The sequence below is a fragment of the Candoia aspera genome, chromosome 1, assembly GCF_035149785.1.
Source record: "Candoia aspera isolate rCanAsp1 chromosome 1, rCanAsp1.hap2, whole genome shotgun sequence".
NCBI classification, from domain to species: domain Eukaryota; kingdom Metazoa; phylum Chordata; class Lepidosauria; order Squamata; family Boidae; genus Candoia; species Candoia aspera.
In genome coordinates, this window is record NC_086153.1 from 83,730,435 (window position 1) to 83,752,481 (window position 22,047).

Here is a 22,047-nt window from a genome sequence, read left to right on the forward strand (position 1 = left end):
CATCACCATAACCACAATACTTCTACTTGAGATGATTCATATGTTTAAGTCCTTAAGGGAGAACTCACTGGGTGATATTTGTTGGTTGAACCTTGATATTTAAGTCTCACTGATTTTACTAGGATTAACATGGCTATGTTGAGCTATGAACTACAGTAGTGACAAAAATATAGGTTGAGTCTCTCCTTCCCCTGATTCTTTGCTGTTTGCAGATTCTGCCATGGGGATGGCTGCTGAGTGATGCACACATCAGTGGTGGTTATGCCACGTGGGGTATGCAGGTTTTCATCCTTTACATACCGTTGAGTCCTGGACATGCATTCTCATTGTGTTTGTTTTTACCCTTTGAATATCAGGGGGCCAATCTAAAGCTGCGAAGCTTCATTTTCGGATGGTTGCTTTTGGTTTGTGTTCCTGTATCGAGCTACCCTCACACAGACTAGCTTGCTGCAGGTGTGAAACAGGAAGCTGTACTGAAAGAGACAGTAGAGCGCAGTACTTTTCTCCAGGAGCTCCACATGAATCAATTTTAATTACAGCATTTTATGCTTCAGCTCCTGGCTTTCCCATTAGCTGTATGGCGAGCCTGTTTGAAAGACTGCATTCTATGGCAAGCTCTACCTCTGTCTCCTCCTCCTCTGTTTTCTGCAAATGTTACAACACAAATTGAAATTTCCTCTTTTCTTTCCTTTCTGCGTGCCTTGCAGATTCCTTTGCGTCAGAAGACAAGGAAGAAGAATCAAGGTACCGAGTCTGCTTTGTTCCTCTTTTTGTTTACATTGATATCTTTCCTGTGGGAAACAGAGGGTTTTTAGATTCAGCTTTGTGGTGGTGGCTGCTGCTATATCTTATTCTGTTCAATTTCTGCCTTGACTGAGAGTGGAAAACAATGACATACTCTTCATTTGGACTGAACTGCTTTGGTATGTCAATAATGGTGTATGTGTGTGCGCTGGTGTGTGTGTGAAAGAGAGAGAGGACACAAGACAAATGGCTTATCTGCTGTGACAAATAATTTTGAGGCTTTGTCAAATCAGCTTTGAAGGATATTTTAGCCACATATTAATGCTTGCTGGAGATATCTCTAAGAGTAATAACTAGTAGCTGATTTTCACTGGAAATGCATTTCTCATTCTGAGGGATTTTGCAAAAGCTTTACTTTCACTAATTTAACTTTGTGAACTATTCACGTTGTGAAAATCCTGGGACACATTTAAAAGAAAAAAATAGTATTCTGCTTTTTTGTCTTTTAAAAAGTGACATTTACTTCTAATTTCACAGGTTTTTACACCATGAGTCGCCGAAGGATCTCGTGTAAGGATCTCGGGCTAGCTGATTGTCAGGGCTGGCTGTATAAAAAAAAGGAAAAAGGAGGCTTTATTGGCAACAAATGGAAAAAGTTTTGGTGTGTCCTGAAGGCTTCATCTTTATACTGGTACAGCAATCAACTGGTAAGAATGTCAATCTCTTCATTTCTATAAATAAATCAAAATAAAAATCTTGCTTCCTTAGGATGAAGTCCTGCCTAAAATTCAACAACATATACATCTGGTGCATTTGGGTGTCATGTATGAGGCAGTTCAACTATGGTGGGAAAGACACTGTTTTCTGACAGAGTTAGTGGTGTTTTCTGTTTCTGATGAAAAATGTGTAAGTAAACTGAACTCCTGTCAGCCAACAGCCAGAGAGAAATTTGAGACTTGTAGGAAGAGAAGCATGCATTTCTTTCGCACCTTACTTCTTTGCAGTCAGTCCTATCCATGCTCCCAGTTTTCAGTTTGTGAGGTAGGAAAGGGAGGATGTTTTGACTGGAATATATCAGAATACCTACAGAGCCTAATTATTCCCTCTCTACACCTCTATCAGGCTGGTCCCAACCCGTGGCCTTCTGGAAGGCCCTTAAAACATGGTTTTGTCAACTAGCTTGGGGATCCATTGATAGAGTGAAACCTGCTAGATGACTGTATGACAGTTAATGGAAAGCACTCTCGGGATATTTTGCCACCATTTTGTTTTTTATTTGTTTTTATCTTTTTTATTTTTTGAAATTCAAAGCGGTTGCTTTAATGGTTTTTATATATTCAGTTTATTATTATGTATACCGCCCAGAGTTACTATGTGGGATGGGCGGCTATACAAATGTGATTAAATCAATAAATAAATGAAAGCTGTGTGTTCTCTTTCTGGCTAACATTTATTTATTTATCAAATTTGTCACCGCCCATCTCCTCCCACCAGAGGGACTCTGGGCGGTTTACAGCAATAATCAATAAAACAATAAATATACAATAAAATTACAATATCTAAAAATACAGTATCTAAAAAGACAGTGACAAGTAAACAATAATTATAGATAAAAATAGAATCCAGATGGCAGGTGGTAACTCAGTCCTTGTATGTGACGAGCACTCTAGGGCACTAACCATCCCCAAACAAGATGACTCCCCTCCCCAACCCAAGCTAGGTGGCAGAGCCAGGTCTTCAGATTCCTCCAGAAGGCCATATTTATATTTATATTTATATTTATATTTATTTATTTTTATCCCATTATGTCTCCTCTACAATCTCTGAAAGTTTGGAACCGAAGAATGGATTATTTAACATTTCCCCCAGGAGGTGTTGTGGATGACCAGACTAAAACTGCAGTCAAGGGCAGTCTTAATCATCTCTTATCCTTACTGATATACTTTTAGGAAGGAAGAAAAGAGAGATCTTGACAACTGAATTTTGGCTGATCATGAAGGCTAGGCAGAACTGTGCAAATAGAAATCCTCCAGTGGGTCAGATCAGCAATTGAAGCCTTGCTCTTTTTTACTTCACAAGCAGTTTTCTTTGGATAAGGTGCAAATGAAAGATCAGCCATCGTAGTTAAGAAATGCTCTTATAAGTTGAAACATGTGGTGCTCCAGGTGCTTAACCATAAGTTGCATGTGCAGAATCCCCTTCTCTCCCACCTTACAACCACATAGTGGAAAACAGTGGATTTCTTCTGTCATGTGGCTTTCTAAACCCTGCATAAAATAAGGACTCAGGGTTAAATAACCTTACAATCATATGATGATCTCTTATGTATAAGGGAGAGAGGTTTATTATCTGTGCAAAGGAAAGTGTTTCTCCATGGCTGGTTGTCAGTGGAAGACCCCATACCTCAGGACCAAGAAAATATTTGTAGTACTTTGAACAGAAATTATGATTCAGGTTTCACTTCCAGATGGAAACAGTCAGTTAACTGCCAAGCAAAGACAAGTCCTGTGCATGCATTCACTTCCTTTGTACCACTGCCAGGTGAAATGCTCTAATGCTTCCAACATGTCTTTGACCAATGAAGATAGCTCCACTGATGAGAGTGTTTTCCTGAACCCAGTGCCATGCAGAGGTGTTAGATTCCATTGTTTTTAGTTATCAGAGATGGTGACAGCTAGAGCCCAAGCTATCTTGGCTAAGGAAGGCTGGGCACTGTGTCCTAGCCATGTTGGCCAGATATAACTTTTGTGTACAGATGGGGGTATGCATCTGAGCAGCATTTGCTGGCCCTGAACCAAACAAGGTTATCTTTCTTGGGACTTTCCTGTAAACTCCAGGTAACTTCTGTTGGAAAGAGTGCACTGGATATAAACACCACAAGGCTGTTTTTATGTCTCCCTCTTGAAATGACTGCCTACTGACCTCAGCTTCAGTTCTGAAGATCAAAAGCTTCCTCTGCAAGCAGAAGTTGTAATTGCAACCAGGCACCCACTATTTTCTGAGGTTTTTAGAACATGGTGGTGCTGACCTTCACCATTTTGTGGAGGGCTCAGGGCAGTCCTGTCCTCACTTCTCTTATTAAAATGCATGGCTTAAGTTATAAACAGACATTTTAGGCACTGATCTGTTTGTGGAGGCAGATATTTATTCACAGAAACTTTGTTCATCCTTCCATTGCTTGGCCTGCCATGCATACTTCATCCTTCTGCGGGATGGGAAGTTACACTTTTATGAAGGAAGAATGCTGTTTATCTTTGAACAATATCTTTTGTTGCCCAGAGATTCTGGGAAAATGTAACTTAGCAACAGCAGATTGGTGCAGTGTATCTCCCAGTCTATCAGTAAGCTCCCAGATAATATAAATTAAGCTTTAAAATTAATTCAGCCTACATTTTGCCCTTTCCAAGCATATTTGCCAATTATATGAGGGTCAATTCTCATTGGACCACACAGGTTTGTTAGCAAGTAGGGGTCTACTTTGCATTCCAGTGAATCCTGAAATGAACTGTGCAGATTCAGACAGATTTGAAGATTGACTGATTGCTTGATTATGTGCTATCAAGTTGTTTTCAACTCCTAGTGACTACATAGATAGATTTTCTCCATGACAATCTATCCCTAGCCTGTTCTTTTAAGTCTCTGAACAGGGCACCCATCGTCACTGTAACTGAGTCCATCCACCTTGTTGCTGGTCATCCTCTTCTTCTTTCCTTCCACCTTTCCCAGCATTAGAGCCTTTTCCAGAGAGTTGGGAAACCCAAATTAAAGAGATCCTTTTAAAAAAACCACAAACATGAATCTGAATCCTCCTCAAGTGTTGTTAGTGATTTAGAATTTGTAAAGTAATGGAGATAGGGATAACTTTTATTTTTCACTTTATTTTATGCATCTGATAGGCGTTTAGCTGATCTGGTGAACCAGATTGTGCAACCAAAGCAAGGGTATCTGCAATGGCGCATCTCCTCCAAAGCTCTTTATATCAGCAAAAACTCCCCAATTAGACAAGGAGGGAGATAGTTTTGTTACTGATGGATCTACTTTCTAACCACAGTAAATGGTTTACCAAGAGTCTCCAACAGTCCTGCTTTGGGGGATTGCCTGTTATATTAGCTTCCTGCTAGTAATTCTCACAAAAGTGGGGAAATAAAAAGGTTTTATTGAATCTGTATTATGAGAAGTGCTACTTGTTTGAGTTCTTCTGTTTCTACCAGTGCTTGTTCCATATCCATCCTTCCTTCCTTCCCTAATTGACAATAGTGACAGAGTGACAGTTCAACAGACTGCACAAAAGACATTAAATTGTGTTTAGTTCATTAGCCCCTGAATCAGTTTCTCTTAACTTTTGTTTGCCAACACTTTTGGCGAAGGAATGGGCAGCTGACTCATACTCCATTTGCATTTGAAGACAATAAAAACCAGTGAACTGATCTTTCTAAAACCTTGCAGGCTTCTTACTTGGTGCCATCTATGTGAGAAATGTAACTTTCGTTAAGTACAAAAATTCACTAGTTTTATTTCTGGAGGCATGAGTTTTATGGGATATTGTGATGTAAAATTTGGGAATGAGAATTATTCCTGCACCTTCCACTAGAAAGACACACAACCAATGGTATATCAATCACCAATAATACAGTCACCAGAAATGTCTTAGAAGCAGATGACTCAGCAGCTCTCTGATAGTAGGGGTGGCTCCACTGTCTTACATCTAGGAACTCAGCTATTTAATGATGTGCTCATCTACAACCATGGTGACTTCATACAGTATTTGTTTGCTTGTCCATGTTTGTTTTACTTACATATTAATTGATCTGAATTACTGCAGTTCTATAAGCAGAGTACACTGTTAGTTTGGATTTTACAGCTGTCCAGAATCCTATGAGCTAGTGAGAGAAAAGAAACCACTGTGTGGTCCAGTGAAATAACTGCTAAACATCTGAGTGTAAGATTGCAGGAAGCAAAGGCCCTAATATTTCTTCCCCTATTTGTTACACAATGCTAGTAATAGTTCCTTACATTATACTATGGTTTACCATTTAGCTCAAGTAGCTAAAATGATCCTTTCTGTAATGTGAATGGTGACATGAAATTCAATCCATTTCCAATGTCCAGTTTTGATCAACATGGCATACATTAATGTTCTGTTGGTTTCTTCCACTAGGCAGAGAAAGCAGAAGGATTCCTCAACCTTCCAAACTTCACAGTGGATCGAGCAACAGAATGCAAGAAAAAACAGTAAGTCTATTATGCTGTCTCAGTCTTCGGGAAAGTTACAAATTATTTTGAAGTTACAGTTCACAATCAGAGTCAGCGCATTGCTGGATCACATCAGTGCTTCATCTACCCAACAAAACAGCTTATTTCCAAAGAAGTTTCTCTAAAACTCTCCAGCAGGGGATGGAAGCAGCAGTTGTACCTCCACTGGACTGCAACACAGCTAAATTTCAAACTAATACAATATATTATGAAGTATAAAGCAGAAGTTGGGATCAAACGCTACTTAAATAGGATTGCAAATCCATGAAATTGCTTTATTTTGCATACAGAAAAAAAGGATGGCACTTAATACTGCAGTATGACAGACTTCCCAAAGCTTTGTCTTTCACTGCATTTATTAGAGCTTATACATAAGCTTTTCCTAGTTTAGTGGTTGCTTTCAGCTCTTGACAGTATGGGTTTAAGGTGAGATATGAGACTGAGATTGCCTGAGTTATCTTGAAAGCTGGTTCTTAACCCCCTTGGACTAACTGGTTATTTTTTTCCCCATGATCATGATAGTCTTCTGGAATACCATATGGAACTAGGTTTCAGGGATATTTCACTGCATTTGAAATGCTTTTGATTCTTTCATTCAGCCTCACTTTTAGAAAGTCTAATATTTTCCATATATATTTTTATTTGTTTCGGAAGTGCTATGAAGATCACCCATCCATATATCAAGACATTCTATTTTGCAGCAGAAAATGTGGAAGAAATGAATATGTAAGTAAAAGGAAATGCCCAACTTCTATCTTTTTCAGCTGATTAACTGAACAGTTGTTTGATTATTATTTCTATGTAGACTGTTGCCAAAGACATTAGTCTAAAAGATGTCCATCTTTTTTCTGCCATTGCACTCCATAACTTCCTGATCACATATCTTCGTGGCTGAATGTAAAATCAGTAAAGACATTACTTCTCTTTCTCATTCACTGATCCATGCAAATGTATTCAACTCCATCTTTGCTATGGCTCAACAGTTTCTGAGTAATATGTATGCAGGAAGATTGCAAACAGGGAAGGTTAAACTTTACCTTTCAGTCTTCCATTCAGTTCAGGAAACATCTGAGTTGTGAAGAAGGAGCCATTTTCCCACCATACTTGGAAATGGGGCTAGTGATGGAGAGCTATCACCCACTCCTTAATGTTCCAGTGGGGCCTCCTTTTCTTGCCCCTCCCCTGACCCAAGAGACAAGGCTTCAGGGAGGAGTTAGGACCAGTTAGACTGCATCAGAGGTGCAGGCTAGAAGGGCTATCACTGCATTACTCCATTTATACAGTATCCTTCACCTCTGAATTTTCTTCATATGTTTCCATAGGTGGCAGCACTTGGACAGCATTGTCAGGAAGCAGAGCTTGGGTGCAAAGCTGGGTGGGGCTTGGATAGTATCTGGATTCCAGACTGCCAGGGAATCCAGGGCTGCAGCCTAGGCTGGGAATTTAAATAATGTCCCCAAAGAAAGTTGTGGGAAACCTGTTGTCAAGAAAACTGCACAGTTCTATCTCTGAAGCCACCAGGAGTTGTGCTTGACTGAAGGCCATCTTTGCCTTTATCCTATTGTATAGCATACAACTGGCAGAGAGATTCCTCCTGATAGAATGCTATATCCTGAAAACAGCTATCTGTGCATGACGGCAAATAAGAAATTGAATGTAACCTATACTTGAAGGTTTGTTTTAAGATATACAGCTGTGGAAGTACAAATAAATATCTTCTGCTATTTCCATTTGAGTGAAGATCTCTAAGAGGGATTATATCTGCTTGGTAGATTTGATACAGTTTACTTTAATACACTGTTCGGTAAGTTATCAGTTTAAGTTAATGCGTATTAGTTTACATCTGTTCTAAGACAGACTAGACATGACATTCCATTCAAATATATGTCCATTTTAAATTTCAGATGGCTAAATCAATTAGGTGTGGCAGTCCTAGACAAACAGGCTAATAAAAAGAATGAAGAAGGTAGGTTCAAATGTCAACTTTTTACAAGGAATCTCTTTGTGCTTTTGTACCTGAAGACTTTTATTCGGATAAAAATAATAGGGAGTTTAAGTATTTGATTAGACCAGGATGACTCTTGAGGAAGGATTTAATCTAGGTAACACTTATGACCTGTGGACAGTATTGCAATAATTTCCAAAATAACATTTTGCACGATAGGGAGGGGTTTTCTCCTTCAGCTTAGTTTTGGGATGTGGGAGGACTTGGTTTGGTGTGCATTCTTAAACAATCTGACCTGATTTCTATTTCCTGTTCCAGCACAGAGAATGTAGCATTTATCCTTCAGTTTTCACACTGTGATATCAGGTCAAAAAACACACAAAAACACATATAAGCATGCACATTTTAGATTAAAATGTGTACAAAAATTCATAAGTTAGGATCAAGCGAGCACAAAATGCTCATTTAAAATATGCAGACTGCATATTTTATGGGCAAATAACACTAAACTTTATATGAATAGTTGTGTAGTGTCCTTTTTTAAATCACAGGGTGAGGATTTTGCAAATGGCACAGAACAGATTCAGCAATGAAAAGGTTTAAAATGTAGGCTGTTTAAAAATGTACCAGTTTTTTCATTGTTAATCAAAGCTTTTGCCATTCTACCTATTTAACCGATCTGAGCAGAAGATGCACAAAACATTGGGTGTCTCATGGCTACGAACTATTGCTGAATCAAACCTCTCAATAGCCCTAGCCAATATGCTTAATGATGAGGGATACTTGCACTGGAGCCATAGGGTCCCTTTGATATGAAATCTATACAAAGCCTCCCCCCACCCAAGCAGTACAGTAGTCCAGATATTTAAAAAGCTGACAATGTGATTTAAGAATAGGCTGCACAGCTATTTGTACTTACCAACTGCTTACTCGAAACACATTTAATCTAACTACTGAATTAATGTTCTGGGTTCACACAATACATTGCGCCCAATTAACCAATCAGAGCAACTGTAAAACTGACTCAGCTTTGTGCATTGTGCAAATCATTCACAGGTTTGTCAGTGACCTAGTTGTGAGAACACATCATCCTTTCAGTTGCTCTTTTTCTAATAATAGTATTCTGTCACTGTATTCACAGTAAGAAACCTCTCCTTTATGGTGGCCGAACAAGAGCTGGAAAAGGGGTTGTGGGTTTGCCTTTTGTTTGGTCAATTTTCTGTGTCTTTTTTTGAGTTGTAGTAACATTAATACAGGTCACCCCCATTCCAGTAAAAGAAGCAAAATTAACTAGTTCAGTCACATTGATGGGCTTGTCTCAGCCTAACATCAGCACCTAGCAAAATTTCATTTCCTTCCTGGGTCTGATCTGAAACCAATGATGAAAAGGAATGACATACTGGACCTCTGGGCGTGGTCTTGATAAGTGTCAGTATCACTGATGGCCTGATAAATTCAATCTGTCCCTGCCTGCTGGCTTTTGCTTCTTCAAAATGCAAGCAGTAATTTTCAAAAAGAGAACAGTTTTGGCCAGAGAAGAAATTAATCAGTCTCTACATTATTGTGAGTTGTTAGGCAGAGTATGAAGGGCCTAATATTGCAACACGAGGAAGGGAACCACAATCTAGGTGTTTTCCTTGATTGGTGTCCCCAGTTACTGTACATGGATTCCAGCTCTCATTATCCATAAGCACTAGCTAGCGTGGCAAAATATTTGAGGGGCGCCAAGTTAGTGAAGGCAGGTCTGTACCATTCTTGCAGGTAATCAGAATCTTTATATTATAGGAAAAAATAATGTTAATCATATTTATTTTTAAAAGAGTCTCCAAGCGATCAAACTGTGCAAAGGAGAGATGCAAATTATTTATATATAAAGTGTAAAATAAAGTAAATAAACACATGAATAAATAAGGTATTTGTTAAGAGAACACAAAACATAAAGAAAAATATTACTCTGTGCCTAACCCTGTTCACTCCTGATTGCTTGACTGTTCCCCAATGATTTTAATAGATCATTGCAATCATGCAACTGATTTGAAGAATACGAAAGATATTTATGCTATTCCTACTAAACTTTGTTTTTTGTGGAATTTGGTCAGGATGGCTGGTGTAGTTCGTTAATCTCATTTAATTTAAAGCATGGGTGCAGTTTAATTTTGGGCTTCGATGAGGTGATGCTAATCTTTTGTTGCACTATATATATATTTTTAAAAGGCTCATTGTCTTCCAATGTGTACCAGGATGGGGTGTAAAAAAACCAAGATGGCATCTATGATTGTACAATTGAAGACCCAACTCTTTTTATGCGTGTGGCACAAGTAGCATGTGTAAAAAGGGGCAGGGCTTTGATGATGTGGTCAAAGCCACCATCTTGACTTTTTTGACCCCCTCCATAGCTACCCCTAGATATCCATAGCTTTGTTTTTTCATATTTTCAGTGTAAACCATCACACTAATAATCTATTCTAACAAAGCAAGAGCAGAGGAGGACATTAAATCTAGCAAGCCATAGTAAAGGTGGAACTGAAAAAATAATATGCCTCAGTTACTTAAAGAAACGAACAAGTTGAGTAAAAAAAGAAACCATTTGAAAGAGGAATCCATATGTAGAAGGAACAAAGTGAAAGCGGGATGGAATCAGATTATCATTAATTTGACCATGATCATATAGTATAGATTAACAGTAATTCGAGTCTGGCTAAGATGCGTGATTTTGCCAATGATATAAACGTAGAAGGTCCTTCCTTTCTTCTATTTACTAAGGTTTATATGAATCTAGTCCAATCTAGACTGAACATATGATCAGACTGGAACCGAAAATATGATCTAAATTGATTTCCTCATGCTTATCTTTTGGCATTCCTAGCTATAATCCTCTAGGCCTACCATTTACTTTGCTATTAATCAGCTGGCCAAGGGTTTTGTTTTTGTTTTAGTTCTACTGGAGAGGACTTTTCCTCAATGGTTACCTTCCAAAGGGGTTGAAACTATGACTCCCAGAATTCCTAGCCAGCAATGCTAAGTCATACTAAGGATGCTGAGAGATGTGATCCCAGTGTTTCTGGTGATTACAGAACCTTTCTTTAGAAAGGTAATATACACGAGGATTTCATTTGCTCCTGTAGAATGACTTTTGTATGGCCTTCCCGAACAATAATATACCTCTTTTGCTGTTTCTTGCAACAGAAGGCTTTATACATGTGGAGAACTAATTGAAACAAATATTTGTAACTCAGAGTTGCACTGTGGAGTCCTTGGTGCTCTCTGAGCCTTGTTTTCTTGCAGACGTTTCATTGCCAGCCTAGGCAACATCTTCAGTGCAAAGTGGGAATGGGCCTTGCTCTCAGTTTATATACTGTGGCTTGCCCTGCTTGTGTTGGTAGGAGTGTTGTTCTCAAGGCCCACTCCCTCTTTGCACTGAAGATGTTGCCTAGGCTGGCAATGAAACGTCTGCAAGAAAACAACAAGGCTCAGAGAGCACCAAGGACTCCACATGTGGAGAACTTTTCTTTTTCTTTTCTTTTCTTTCCTGGAGGTAGGAAGGAAAAAAAAAAAAGACGTAGCTCTTTAGGAATGGCAAAAATAAATAAATAAAATAAAATAAAATTCCCTTTCTGCATGATTGGTTCAGAAACCAGTATGTTCTGCTTTCAGTTAAAGTCACCATGAAAATACGCTTTATTTTACAGGGCATTAAATAGAACGTCTGCCACATTTTTAATGGTTACAATCTTGTTTCAGAATGCTATAGTGAAAGTGAGCATGAAGATCCAGAAATAAATGCAGAAACACCACCCCCTCCATATTCAGATCAATTGCTGCTGTCTGATTTGGTATGAATTATAGTAATTAACTTGCTTCCATTTGCTAAATGGCTTGTCCAAATGTCACCCTGTACAGTTAGAAGATGCCTCTAAGATAAGCAATCTGTAGAAAGAGTTGTGAATTGTTTATTCCATTTAAAATCAGTCATGTGACAAAATAAATGTAAAGCAAATCACTAGGGTTTTAGTTTCCTTTTAAAGAATCATTTATTTTAAACATTTTATACCACCTGTCATGCAGTCCCCCTCCAGGCAGTTTATAATATTAAAATGCATTTAAAAAATCAAGATGGTGGTCATGATGGTGCAATCAAAGTGTTATGCATAAAAAAGGTGGAGCTTTGATCACATGTCAGGGTTGCCTTGTTGACTTTTTAAAAAACCTTGCACAGTGGGATGCAAGGAATTGAGTGAAAAGGTTTAAAGGACCTTCACACATGCACACCGTGGTCTTCTTGCCTTACATCTATTTGGTTTATTGATCAAAGAATTAAAAGAAAAAAAGAAAGAAAACGCCAGATGCACTTCATGAATTTCATGGACTGCAATGGCTGTGTCCAGCACAGAACTCTAAGCACCACACCACACTGAATTCCATTTCACAAAGCTGCTGATTTTGCATTGCTTCCCCCACTCCAACAATAATGAGTGTTGTTGTTGTTTTTCTGTTGTGCTTGAATGTCCCTGCTCCTGCTGATCTTCCCTTCAGCTGGTCCATGGAGGAATATTTAAGAGAGCCATTAGCAAGGGCAGCTCTCTTTCTGTACGCTTTCTTCACCATGTTTTCTTTTCCCGGGGAAGAAAAAGACAAAAACAGAAGGACATGTTAGGGACTGGGATGCAGCCATTCCCTCAGAGTGTCAGGAAAGTAACAGAAAAATGGCATCTTCATTTGAAGAGGAGACAAGATATGCTGGGAGCCAGAAGGTTGGCAGAGGCAGAGTTTCTACCATTCTCCAGCTACCAAGGAAATATAGTAAATCTGTTTGGGTTGTGCTTCTGGAGAAGATACCCAGCTTGTTAGCATCCAAAATGAATCTGCAAAGACTTGGGGAATGGCCCTGAATCTCTTCATTAGGATCCTGTTGCACTATTGAGAATGGCAGTGTTTCTCAACCTCAACAGTTTTATGATGTGTAGACTCTGACTCCCAGAATTCCCCAGCCAGTATGCTGGCTGGGGAATTCTGGGAGTTGAGGTCCACACATCTCAAAGTTGCTGAGGTTGAGAAACACTGGGGTATGTGACAGAACAAAGAGGCCCTGTGCAAAGAATATTTTAGCTAGCAGTAGTATAAAGAACTTACCAAAAGCACTGCAGACAGGCTTCTTCTTGATTTAGAGAACAAGCCTTTCAAAAAATAATCTTCTGGACTCTGCACATGATCATTCTAGTTCCAGCGAGAGAGAAATGCTGTTTGAAATCTCTATGGCTTTTAAAAAATAAAGCTAATGTATCTGAGACTGCAGACCCATGGCGTACAGGCTCTACTGAAAGCTTTGAGGATTAAAATGATTTCAGTAGCCTCAGTGAACAATGGTTCCATGTGATTCAGACAGCCCAGTTTATAGCTGTTATCCCCAAACCACAACTTCTAAATATTCACCAGTGAGGTATTTTACATATAATTAATGTCCTTGGGCTGGGGGGTGGAGGAATGCCTGGCTCATACAGGTTCTAGTCCTGTCAAGTTTGCAAATATCAAATAAGGTATTACGTTATTAGAACAGAGGGCCATGCGATTACCAGCATTTTCTCCTAATGTTTTTCTGCTGTTTTAGTGAGACAAGGTAATCATTTTCAACTGCCTCCAACCCAGTTCAATTCTCTGGCAGAGGACAGGTGCACGTGCGCACCCACATGCACTTACATGCATACATACACATGTGTGCCCACATGCACACATGCACACTTGTCTATGCAAGGCAGTCATAGAAAAAAGTATATCTAATTAAACACCTTTTTCCATTTTATAATAAAAAAAAGTCTGTACTTCCTACCAGGGGAAGATGTGATCCTTGTCTTTGCTTGGGAAAGATATACCAATAAAAATCATTTTTCCTATGAGCAAAGCACTTCTGGTGGAAACTCTAGACCCAAACTTCAGTGTGCCCTCTAAAAATGAAGGGTCAACAGCAGTGTAAAGCAATGGTGGGCAACCAATTCATGGATAGGGCCTACCCTTAACAAGGGGGCAGAGAGATGAAGGTCTTTCTGGGTCAAAATGCATGGAGCCACATCAGACATGTACTGTAAGTGAGGCTGGAAGTTTTTGTTCATTTTCTAGGGATGGGTTTTTTTTTTTCTTTGTTTGTAAAATGTGTTAAGCCTAGTTCAGGATTTGCATTGTAGTGTTCATGTGTTTTCTGTCTCAGAACTGCTCTAGGGGGGTAGCCCAGTTGAGGCAACAGACTACAGCTATCTGCAGGAGGACCCTCAAGGCTTAACAAAGATGAGAACCAGTCACTCAGAAATGAGAGTAGTCCTAAGTTCCAGCCAGTTAGCTACACAAGTTGCTGTATGATAGTGAATTCGTTGATTCTTGGTAATAACAATAACAATAATGTGATCTTTTCCCTTTTATTTCTTTTAATTATTCTGGAAAACAGGCCCAACAAGACCTTTCCTCAGCATCACATGTATTAAGTCAAGTACCACATTCCTTGTCCTCCACAGACAGCAGCACGATGAAATCCCAAGGGTCCTCTCCTTCCTCACTGTGCAACCTATTCCATTCTGAGAGACAGTCATGGCTTGACTTAATTAACAGCTCTTCTGCTCAAGGAGAAGTGGACAATCAACCTCCAGCTGCCTCTGGTGACTCTGCAGATACTGATTGCCTGTTGACAGACTGTAACAAAACAGTGGAAAGCGGTACCATCAAATCCAAAGAAAACTTTCAGATTTCACTGAATGAAGATAAATCTTCATTAGGTAATGCCAATAATAACTTAGCTGTATCTGGAAAAATAACATCAACAAATCTAAGTAAAGGTGAGTAAAGCAGAAAGCAACCATATGCATTATTCTGGTATGTCTCCCACTTCCTCTTTTAATCAATTTTTAAAATAAAAATTGGTTTACAAAAATAAAATGTCATGGTGTGAAAACACAGTAAAACAGCTGGCAGATAAAAGAGAAAGCCCTGGTGAGGATTAGAAATGCTAAAAGTACCATGCAGGTAGGAAGACAAGATAGATACTGAAATAAAAATAAACAAACATTTCCAAGAATACACATTATTTTGCTTGAAGAAAAGTGTTGGGCAAAGCTTCCCAGGAGGTGATTTAATATCTGAGTCATCACAGCTGAAAAATTCTTCTCTGGTTGGAAGCAGGCAGGCATCCAATAGAATTGTCTGAACTCTAATGAAACAGAGTCCAATACTCCTATACTTTCAAAATCCAGGTAACTGTATATTATACCAATGGATGTTTTCCAATCATTTTGAAAAATAGCCTTCACATATATTGCAATCCAGCCAGGATCCAAATCCTTTGGCTTCTGAGTTAAGTAAGGAGTTATGCCCATTATCTGGAAAGAAGGTGTTCTCCTTGAATTCTGAGGACCTGGTGCTTATTCAGACCTGAAGCTAAACTGAAATAGATTTTGATTACTTGCTTTTTCCAAGCACATCTGTAGTTGGATGGACAGATATGCTTGGAAGAAGCCAATGATCAAGGTCCATTTTGCTTTGTTTTTAGACCAAGATAAAGCACCAAAACTGCTTCGGTTGCCCAGACTGATTATCTTAATTGGGGGAGAGGTGGGAAGAAAGCTACTGTTTGTGTGTTGCCCTAGATTTCGTTTATTAATACATCTCCTGAGTGATGGTAAATATTAAAATTTTAAGGGTTTTTTTTCTATATAGACTAATCACATACATGTATTACTTCATATCTCCAGTCTATGTAAATAAGATGCTGCTTCTACCACACAGCTGCATTTCTGCTATCAATTTAACAAGTCTTTAAGATACCAAATTCATTGAAATTCCTACCACAGTATAATATTTTCTATATAGACAACATCCTTGATTTAAAAATAACTTGGTTTAGCAGACTTCAAATATAACAGACAAACTTTTCCTCTAGACATCAAGTCAAAATAATGAATAATTGCATTGTATCCAAAGCAGTACAGACAATGTACATCAATCAGGGATTTAATGGACATTCATGATTAATGTACACTTCTTCCTTCTGAATAGTCTGTTTAAACTGAGGGTTTACTATATTTCTAAGCAAGAGATAACAAAATCCTGATAGATGTTTATTCTTTGGGAAGCTTTAGAATAGAATAGAATCATTTGCATTTTTTCTTCTGAAAGTAGAAGATGTAAATGATTTTTAGAAGCCTTTCAAGAAGGAGGGAATGAAGTCCTAATGTCACAGGAGTTTCACACACTATTGAATGGTCATTTTCTAACTTAAAATTCACCCCGCAAACTGCTTTTTAATCCATGCAAACATTTATGGGGCCTCTATTATTTCCCTCTGTGGAAGCTCTCTCTCTCTCTCTCTCTCTCTGAAAAATGACCAGAGAGAAAGAGGGTAAATCAATCTGCCAAGACTGATTTTATTATCTTTATTAAAAGAAGAAAACAATAGCGAGGCAGTAGCACAAGGCAAAAATAATCAGATTTCCCTGAGGCATGTTGTTTGAGTGTGAAACTATAAACAAGGTTTGGAATATGTATCCTCAATCCAGAAATCCCCTTCTAATCTAAAGAACAGGTAGACAGAAGCAACAGCTAGTTGCTGTCATTTTTCTTTCATTTGATAGGAGTCCCATGTGCTTGATTTTACCAGGAGGCTAAAAAACTAGTAACAATAAAGAGGAAACCATAAAAAATGAAACACAGCTACAACAGAATGGGACCTTATTTATGTTGTTACAATTTTTCCATGATAGCAATAACATCCTCCTTCCTGAGATATTTATGGATCCTTTGTAGTGATTGGCTATAGGCAAGTCAGGTTAAATACATTCTGTGACAAATCATGCCTCTCTATATTTTACTGACTCTTTAGGAGATAGCTATGCTTGGTACGGAATGACTTTTTAGGCAGTTCTGACTCCTTATTTTTGGAAATCACTGGACTCAAGAAAGATAGACAAAAGCTTCTTGAAATGCAGAAGAATGGGAGTGGTGCTTCAATACATCAAGAATTTAAGGAAGGCTCCTCTAGCCATGTGGGGTATCATCCTGGTCTTCCATTTGAAAAAAAAAATTCTGGCCAAAATATTTTCCTAGTGTCACTGGAGTGGTAAAAGTACTTACTGAAAGGCAAAAGATTTATACAATCTGAAGAGAAACCAGAGATTCTCCCAGAGAATCTTAAGGCAGGATTAATAAAAGATATGGAGTGAGCGTGAGTATTAAGATTGAAGGATTGATTAAGTAAAGTTTCTAGTAGAGAGGATATAAAGGGAATATCTGGACAGAGTAAAATATCTTGGTATAATATATTGCAGTTGGAGTCATGGACTAAGAATTGGGTAAAACAATATGGGAAATGTAGACAATTAACAAAATATGAGGAATTAATACTACAGTTAAAGCAGAATGGTACAGAAAATGTAATAAAAGGGTTAGTAAGTAAAATTTATAAAATACTGATAGAATGCAATTTAGCACAATAAGGAATGAAATTTAGTTGGGAGAGTGATTTAGGTATTAATATTACAGAAGAGGAATGGCCAAAAATGTGGAAACAAAGAATTATGAAAAATATGTCTGTTAGAATTAAAGAGAATTGCTGTAAGACAGTTTGGAAATGGTATATGACTTCAATAATGCTAAACCACTATAATAGAAATAATTCAAAACATTGTTGGAGGTGTAAAAAAGAAATTGAGACTTATTTACATTTATGGTGGGAATGTGAAAAGATTTTTTAAAAAATGGGAAAAGGGTTTTGCCGAGATTAATGAAATACTCTATTAATTTGCAAATAAGTCCAAAAATTGCATTATGGTTCAATTTTGGAAATATGAAATGAGAGTGGCAAAAGAAAGAGATGATGATAATTTTTGTTACTGCCTTAAGATTAAGAATAGTTAAAAAATGAAAAGTGGATTATGAGTATGAGCTTGAAGATTGGTTTAGAGAAGTATAGAATATTGCTATCAATGATAAATGGACATGTGAACTAAAATATAAAAAGGGTTTGGTGAAAAGGAACGACTTTGATGCTATATGGGGTGAATTTTTGGAATATGTTTTTGTTAAAGGGAGGGGAGTAAAACCGGATCAATATTTATTATCTTTTTGGAGAAGAGGGCTTATTGAGAATTATTAATAATAAAATGTGTGATAATAAAAAGTAAAGAGATAAGGAGGGTTATAGGTCCCACGGGTGATGGGTGCACGTAGAGGTTAAGTTATAAAGTTATATGTGTTACGTTTTGGTTGTTTGATTGAATTATTTTATGTTTTCTTTTTGTTATTATTGGTTGTGTGTTTTGTAATTGGTATTTTAAATAATAAAATTATATTTTTTAAAAAAGTACTTACTGAAGGCCAAAAGGGAACAGTGGAGATAAATATTGGTCCCAAGTCACCTGATGTCTAGAAATCCTCAGATGGTCACTAGAAACCCTCAATCCTGTTTAAAAGCATGCTGGAGGAATGTTTATTTTAATAATTTTGCACAGTGCCAGGAGGGAAGTGGCTGCTTGAATTTCTAGAAGAAAGACATTCCAAAGTGCAGAGATCCAACAGAGTCACTTTGATTTTACTAGATTTTGGTGAAATCTTTATAAGAATTCCAGTCTAAAAGGAGGTTTTAATATATTGGTACCTTCTACTCCCTTTTGGGGGACTCTAGAGATCTTTGAAAGAAATTAAGGTGATTATATGAGAGAGTAGACCTGCCTAAAAAACTTTAGTATACTGCAGTAAAGACAGTGGGACCATATCGGTTCCAAAGATCACTGCCTCCTCAGTTCTTTAACTGCTAGTTTTGGGTGGATGCTCAGTAAAGGTTCAAATTAGCATCATGCAGACATGTTTTTCTACCCATTCTCATTCAAGCTGAGGAGGTAAAATTTACCTTAGAAAGAGATTGGCTCTTGGTCAACTAACTATAGCTTACCTATTGGATTTTTCCTACAACAAACTGAGCCATATTTAATGAGCTGGTGAGTCAGAAAGAAGCGGTACCATAGCGTGTTGGCTGTAGTAACAGACTTCCCTGCTAGAGTCCAATGCATTTTCTTCAGCACTGGCCTAAAGTAATAATCTAAATTTAGCCTTCATCCAAGGACAATTAATGGGATGTTTATACTAGCATAATGCTATAAAATGAATGTAAAATATAAAAAAGGAACCAAGCAAATGCAGAATCTATCACTGGGAGAACATTTATTAGGGGTAATCAAAATTATGTAAAAGCATGTACAAATTCTTCAGATATCTTCATGAATACATATGTTAGGAAGTATTCAGTTACAAATGTTTGAGGTGCACCACGGTATTATATCATTGCTATTAAAAATAAAATAGTTCACCTGGTACAGTCATATGTTTTGTTATATTGCTGGAGAAAATGTTCCTTATAAAGTAGCTGCTACAGTCATTTCTATAATAAGCTGCTGGAATAGAGATATCCATCAGTAATGCACCGTATCTGTTAACTGCTATGTGTAAATTTTGGCCATCCCATGTGGAGCCTGGGCCCTGTTTTCAGTATCCTTCATATGTCAGCATAGCAACCTATAGATGAGAATGTCAAAATAGTTCATATATTGTTTTTTCTCATTTCCTCCAGACCTCCAGAAGTAGCATTCTCCCATTCAGCTAGCATGATTTACTTACAAAATGTGGCTCAGCTGTAATCTATACAGACTTCTTCTCTTTTATCTTCCATGCAGATCATACCAAATGTTCTGTAGATGAAATGGAGAAATTGTACAAGTCCTTAGAGCAAGCAAGTTTATCTCCCATTGGGGACCGGCGACCTTCTACTAAGAAAGAGTTGAGGAAATCCTTTATCAAAAGGAGCAAAAACCCCTCTGTAAATGAGAAACTTCACAAAATCCGAGCTCTGAATAGTACCTTAAAGGTAAAGGTTGATGGAGGAAAGATGTTCTAAATATTTTGGATATGGGGAAAGGACTTTGGGGTGTATTCACAGAAACAGCTTAACCAGACTAGTGAAAACAGCTAATCATCTGCATTCACATGATGGGCTACATGCAGTTAATTTTATTCTTTGTTAGGGATGTGTGTGCATTTGTGTGTGTGTGTAGCTTAGCTTGTTGTACAAACCCAGCCCATTTAGTTAATTTGTAATCCAGTCTATTACTTTTATAGTGCAAATGCAGCCATTAGGACCAATGGGATGTTTAGCAACTGTTGAAAAATATTTTTCCCTATTGAAATGATTAGTTTTTTAAATGTGGGAACCTACTAGTAATTATGGCAAATAGTTTTTCTTTTTTTAAAAAAAAAAGTGGTGAGAAGACCAGGAGACTTGAAATTTGAGAGACTGTTAATTGTCTCTCTCAATGTCCAGTTCTAGTAACTTGCTTTTTCTTCTTGTGTTGACTAGTGCAAAGAACATGACTTGGCCATGATAAACCAGTTGCTGGAGGATCATGAGCTGACAGCAAAGAAATATAGAGAGTGGAAGAATACAAACTCCATTTTGATTCAAGATATCTATCAGCAGCCAGACACTGTGAATATGACTGATGGAGATAGCACAGAATCAAAAGTGACCACACAGTCTTCTTTCATTGGAAATACTATTTGAAAACAGTGAACTATACAGTACTTCCCATCACTGATCTCTTCAGTTCATTCAACTGCCACATCTTCAGGTTTTGCTTCCACTGGTAGCTGATACTTTCTTCAACGGAACACAGCAGCCCTGGATTAACCAGTAGGCAAAATAAGCACATGCTTAGGGCTCCAAGGGGAGGGGGGCACCAGAGAGTTTTTTTCCCTAGCTTTTATGCCCTTAATTATTTCACTGCCACACTCAACTTTTTTCAGCACTTACTGAGTCTTAATGTCTTGTCAATCAAGCAATGGAAGGGCTGAGGGGCACCATTGTTGGGCTGTGCTTAGAGCATCAGTTGGCCTTAATCTGGCCCTGGAACACAAAGTTAGTTCTCCAAAGCATTACTTCCCCTTTCCATATTCCATGAAATCAGGAAAAACATCATCTAGTGATCATATCATGCTGCAACTCTTGGTATAGTTCTAAGAAGAACATTTATCTGCTGGATGAGAATTGGGATTCTGTTTTGTAAAATCAGCCTACTAAGCAATAAGAATAATATTTCAGGAAATATATTCCTCAATGTTCTGAATGTTAGGGTATGTACATAAGAAGACCTGGGCTATTTTAACTTTGGTTGAGAGAGAAGCAGAAAATGTTTAGGTTGGAGAAAAACTACCAGGGTAAGAATTATACAAAATGCACTATTTTGCCACAGTTTGTCAATGCTTTAATTGTTTCTGCTGATGAACTGTTTTTAAGCACAGTGGAAATAAATAAAAAGAAGGTTGGTGTCTGTACTCTATACAGCCTTCTCATGATCTCTTCAAAATACACGGTTGCAGTCGTGATATCTTCAGATTTATGAAAAATATCCATTTATCATGTCCGAGAAGTTGTGTTTGAATTGTTTTTTATGAGCAAATAAATTCACTGCGCAAAGTGTATGTGTCCATCTTTGCTCAATGTTTCATGAAGCATAAACCTAATTATAAATGAAAAACAAAACAAAACGCAGATATAAACTTTTCTACTTTTTGTAAAAATGTAGATTTTTTTTTTCAATCTCACCTGGCCAAACTTGGCTGAATTTGAAAAACTAAGCCAAACCAGACCTAGTTGGTCCTTGGATGGGAGGTCATGAGGAAATTCAAGTGTTATAAACTAGATTTGGAAATTAAAAGAACAGCTTCAAGCAAATTTTCTGCATTTGTAGTGTAGGTTTTTACACCTGTTATTTATTGGTGAAATGACTTTGGGATGATGTTGTGTGAGACGACAAATATTTGCTGAGATTTCTGTATTGTTGCCAGGAAAACAGCAATCCCGATACATGTGGGAGTCATGTCTTGGTCACAGGTCACTGACAATTCTTCTGAATTTTGAATCCTTTCCAATTTGCATGTATACATACATCTTTAGTACATTTATTAGTTGGATCAAATAGAAGCAAGTCAAAAGTCCATCTAAACCAAGCCTAGTGCACCAGTATTGCTTTTTCCTCTTTCAAGAAGTCCCTGTAAAAATGCACAGAATTGGGCACTGAGCT

The 22,047-nt window shown here is 37.8% G+C and overlaps 1 protein-coding gene across 2 annotated transcripts; it reads left to right on the forward strand.

Moving 5' to 3' along the window:
* The first annotated feature begins 517 nt into the window (after positions 1–517).
* IPCEF1 (interaction protein for cytohesin exchange factors 1) lies at positions 518–21,440 on the forward strand. 2 transcript variants are annotated; one of them, XM_063308362.1, is made up of 9 exons: positions 518–744; positions 1,282–1,451; positions 5,903–5,976; positions 6,652–6,723; positions 7,902–7,963; positions 11,684–11,775; positions 14,376–14,760; positions 19,645–19,835; positions 20,325–21,440. In XM_063308362.1, the coding sequence occupies exons 1-9, from the start codon at positions 546–548 to the stop codon at positions 20,526–20,528; spliced, it is 1,449 nt and encodes a 482-aa protein (XP_063164432.1). In that variant the 5' UTR covers positions 518–545; the 3' UTR covers positions 20,529–21,440. The 2 variants fall into 2 exon arrangements, with proteins under 2 accessions (XP_063164432.1, XP_063164441.1); XM_063308371.1 differs by lacking the exon at positions 518–744 and adding an exon at positions 808–923.
* The last annotated feature ends 607 nt before the right edge of the window (positions 21,441–22,047 follow it).

What these genes read in the sequence shown, in the direction of transcription:
- IPCEF1 (XM_063308362.1), top strand. Translation starts at nt 546, where the DNA reads ATGCTTCAGCTCCTGGCTTTCCCATTAGCTGTATGGCGAGCCTGTTTG. An exon ending in AATTGCTGCTGTCTGATTTG is followed by an intron (nt 11,776 to 14,375) that starts GTATGAATTATA and finishes TCTGGAAAACAG; the next exon opens with GCCCAACAAGACCTTTCCTC. An exon ending in CTCTGAATAGTACCTTAAAG is followed by an intron (nt 19,836 to 20,324) that starts GTAAAGGTTGAT and finishes TGTGTTGACTAG; the next exon opens with TGCAAAGAACATGACTTGGC.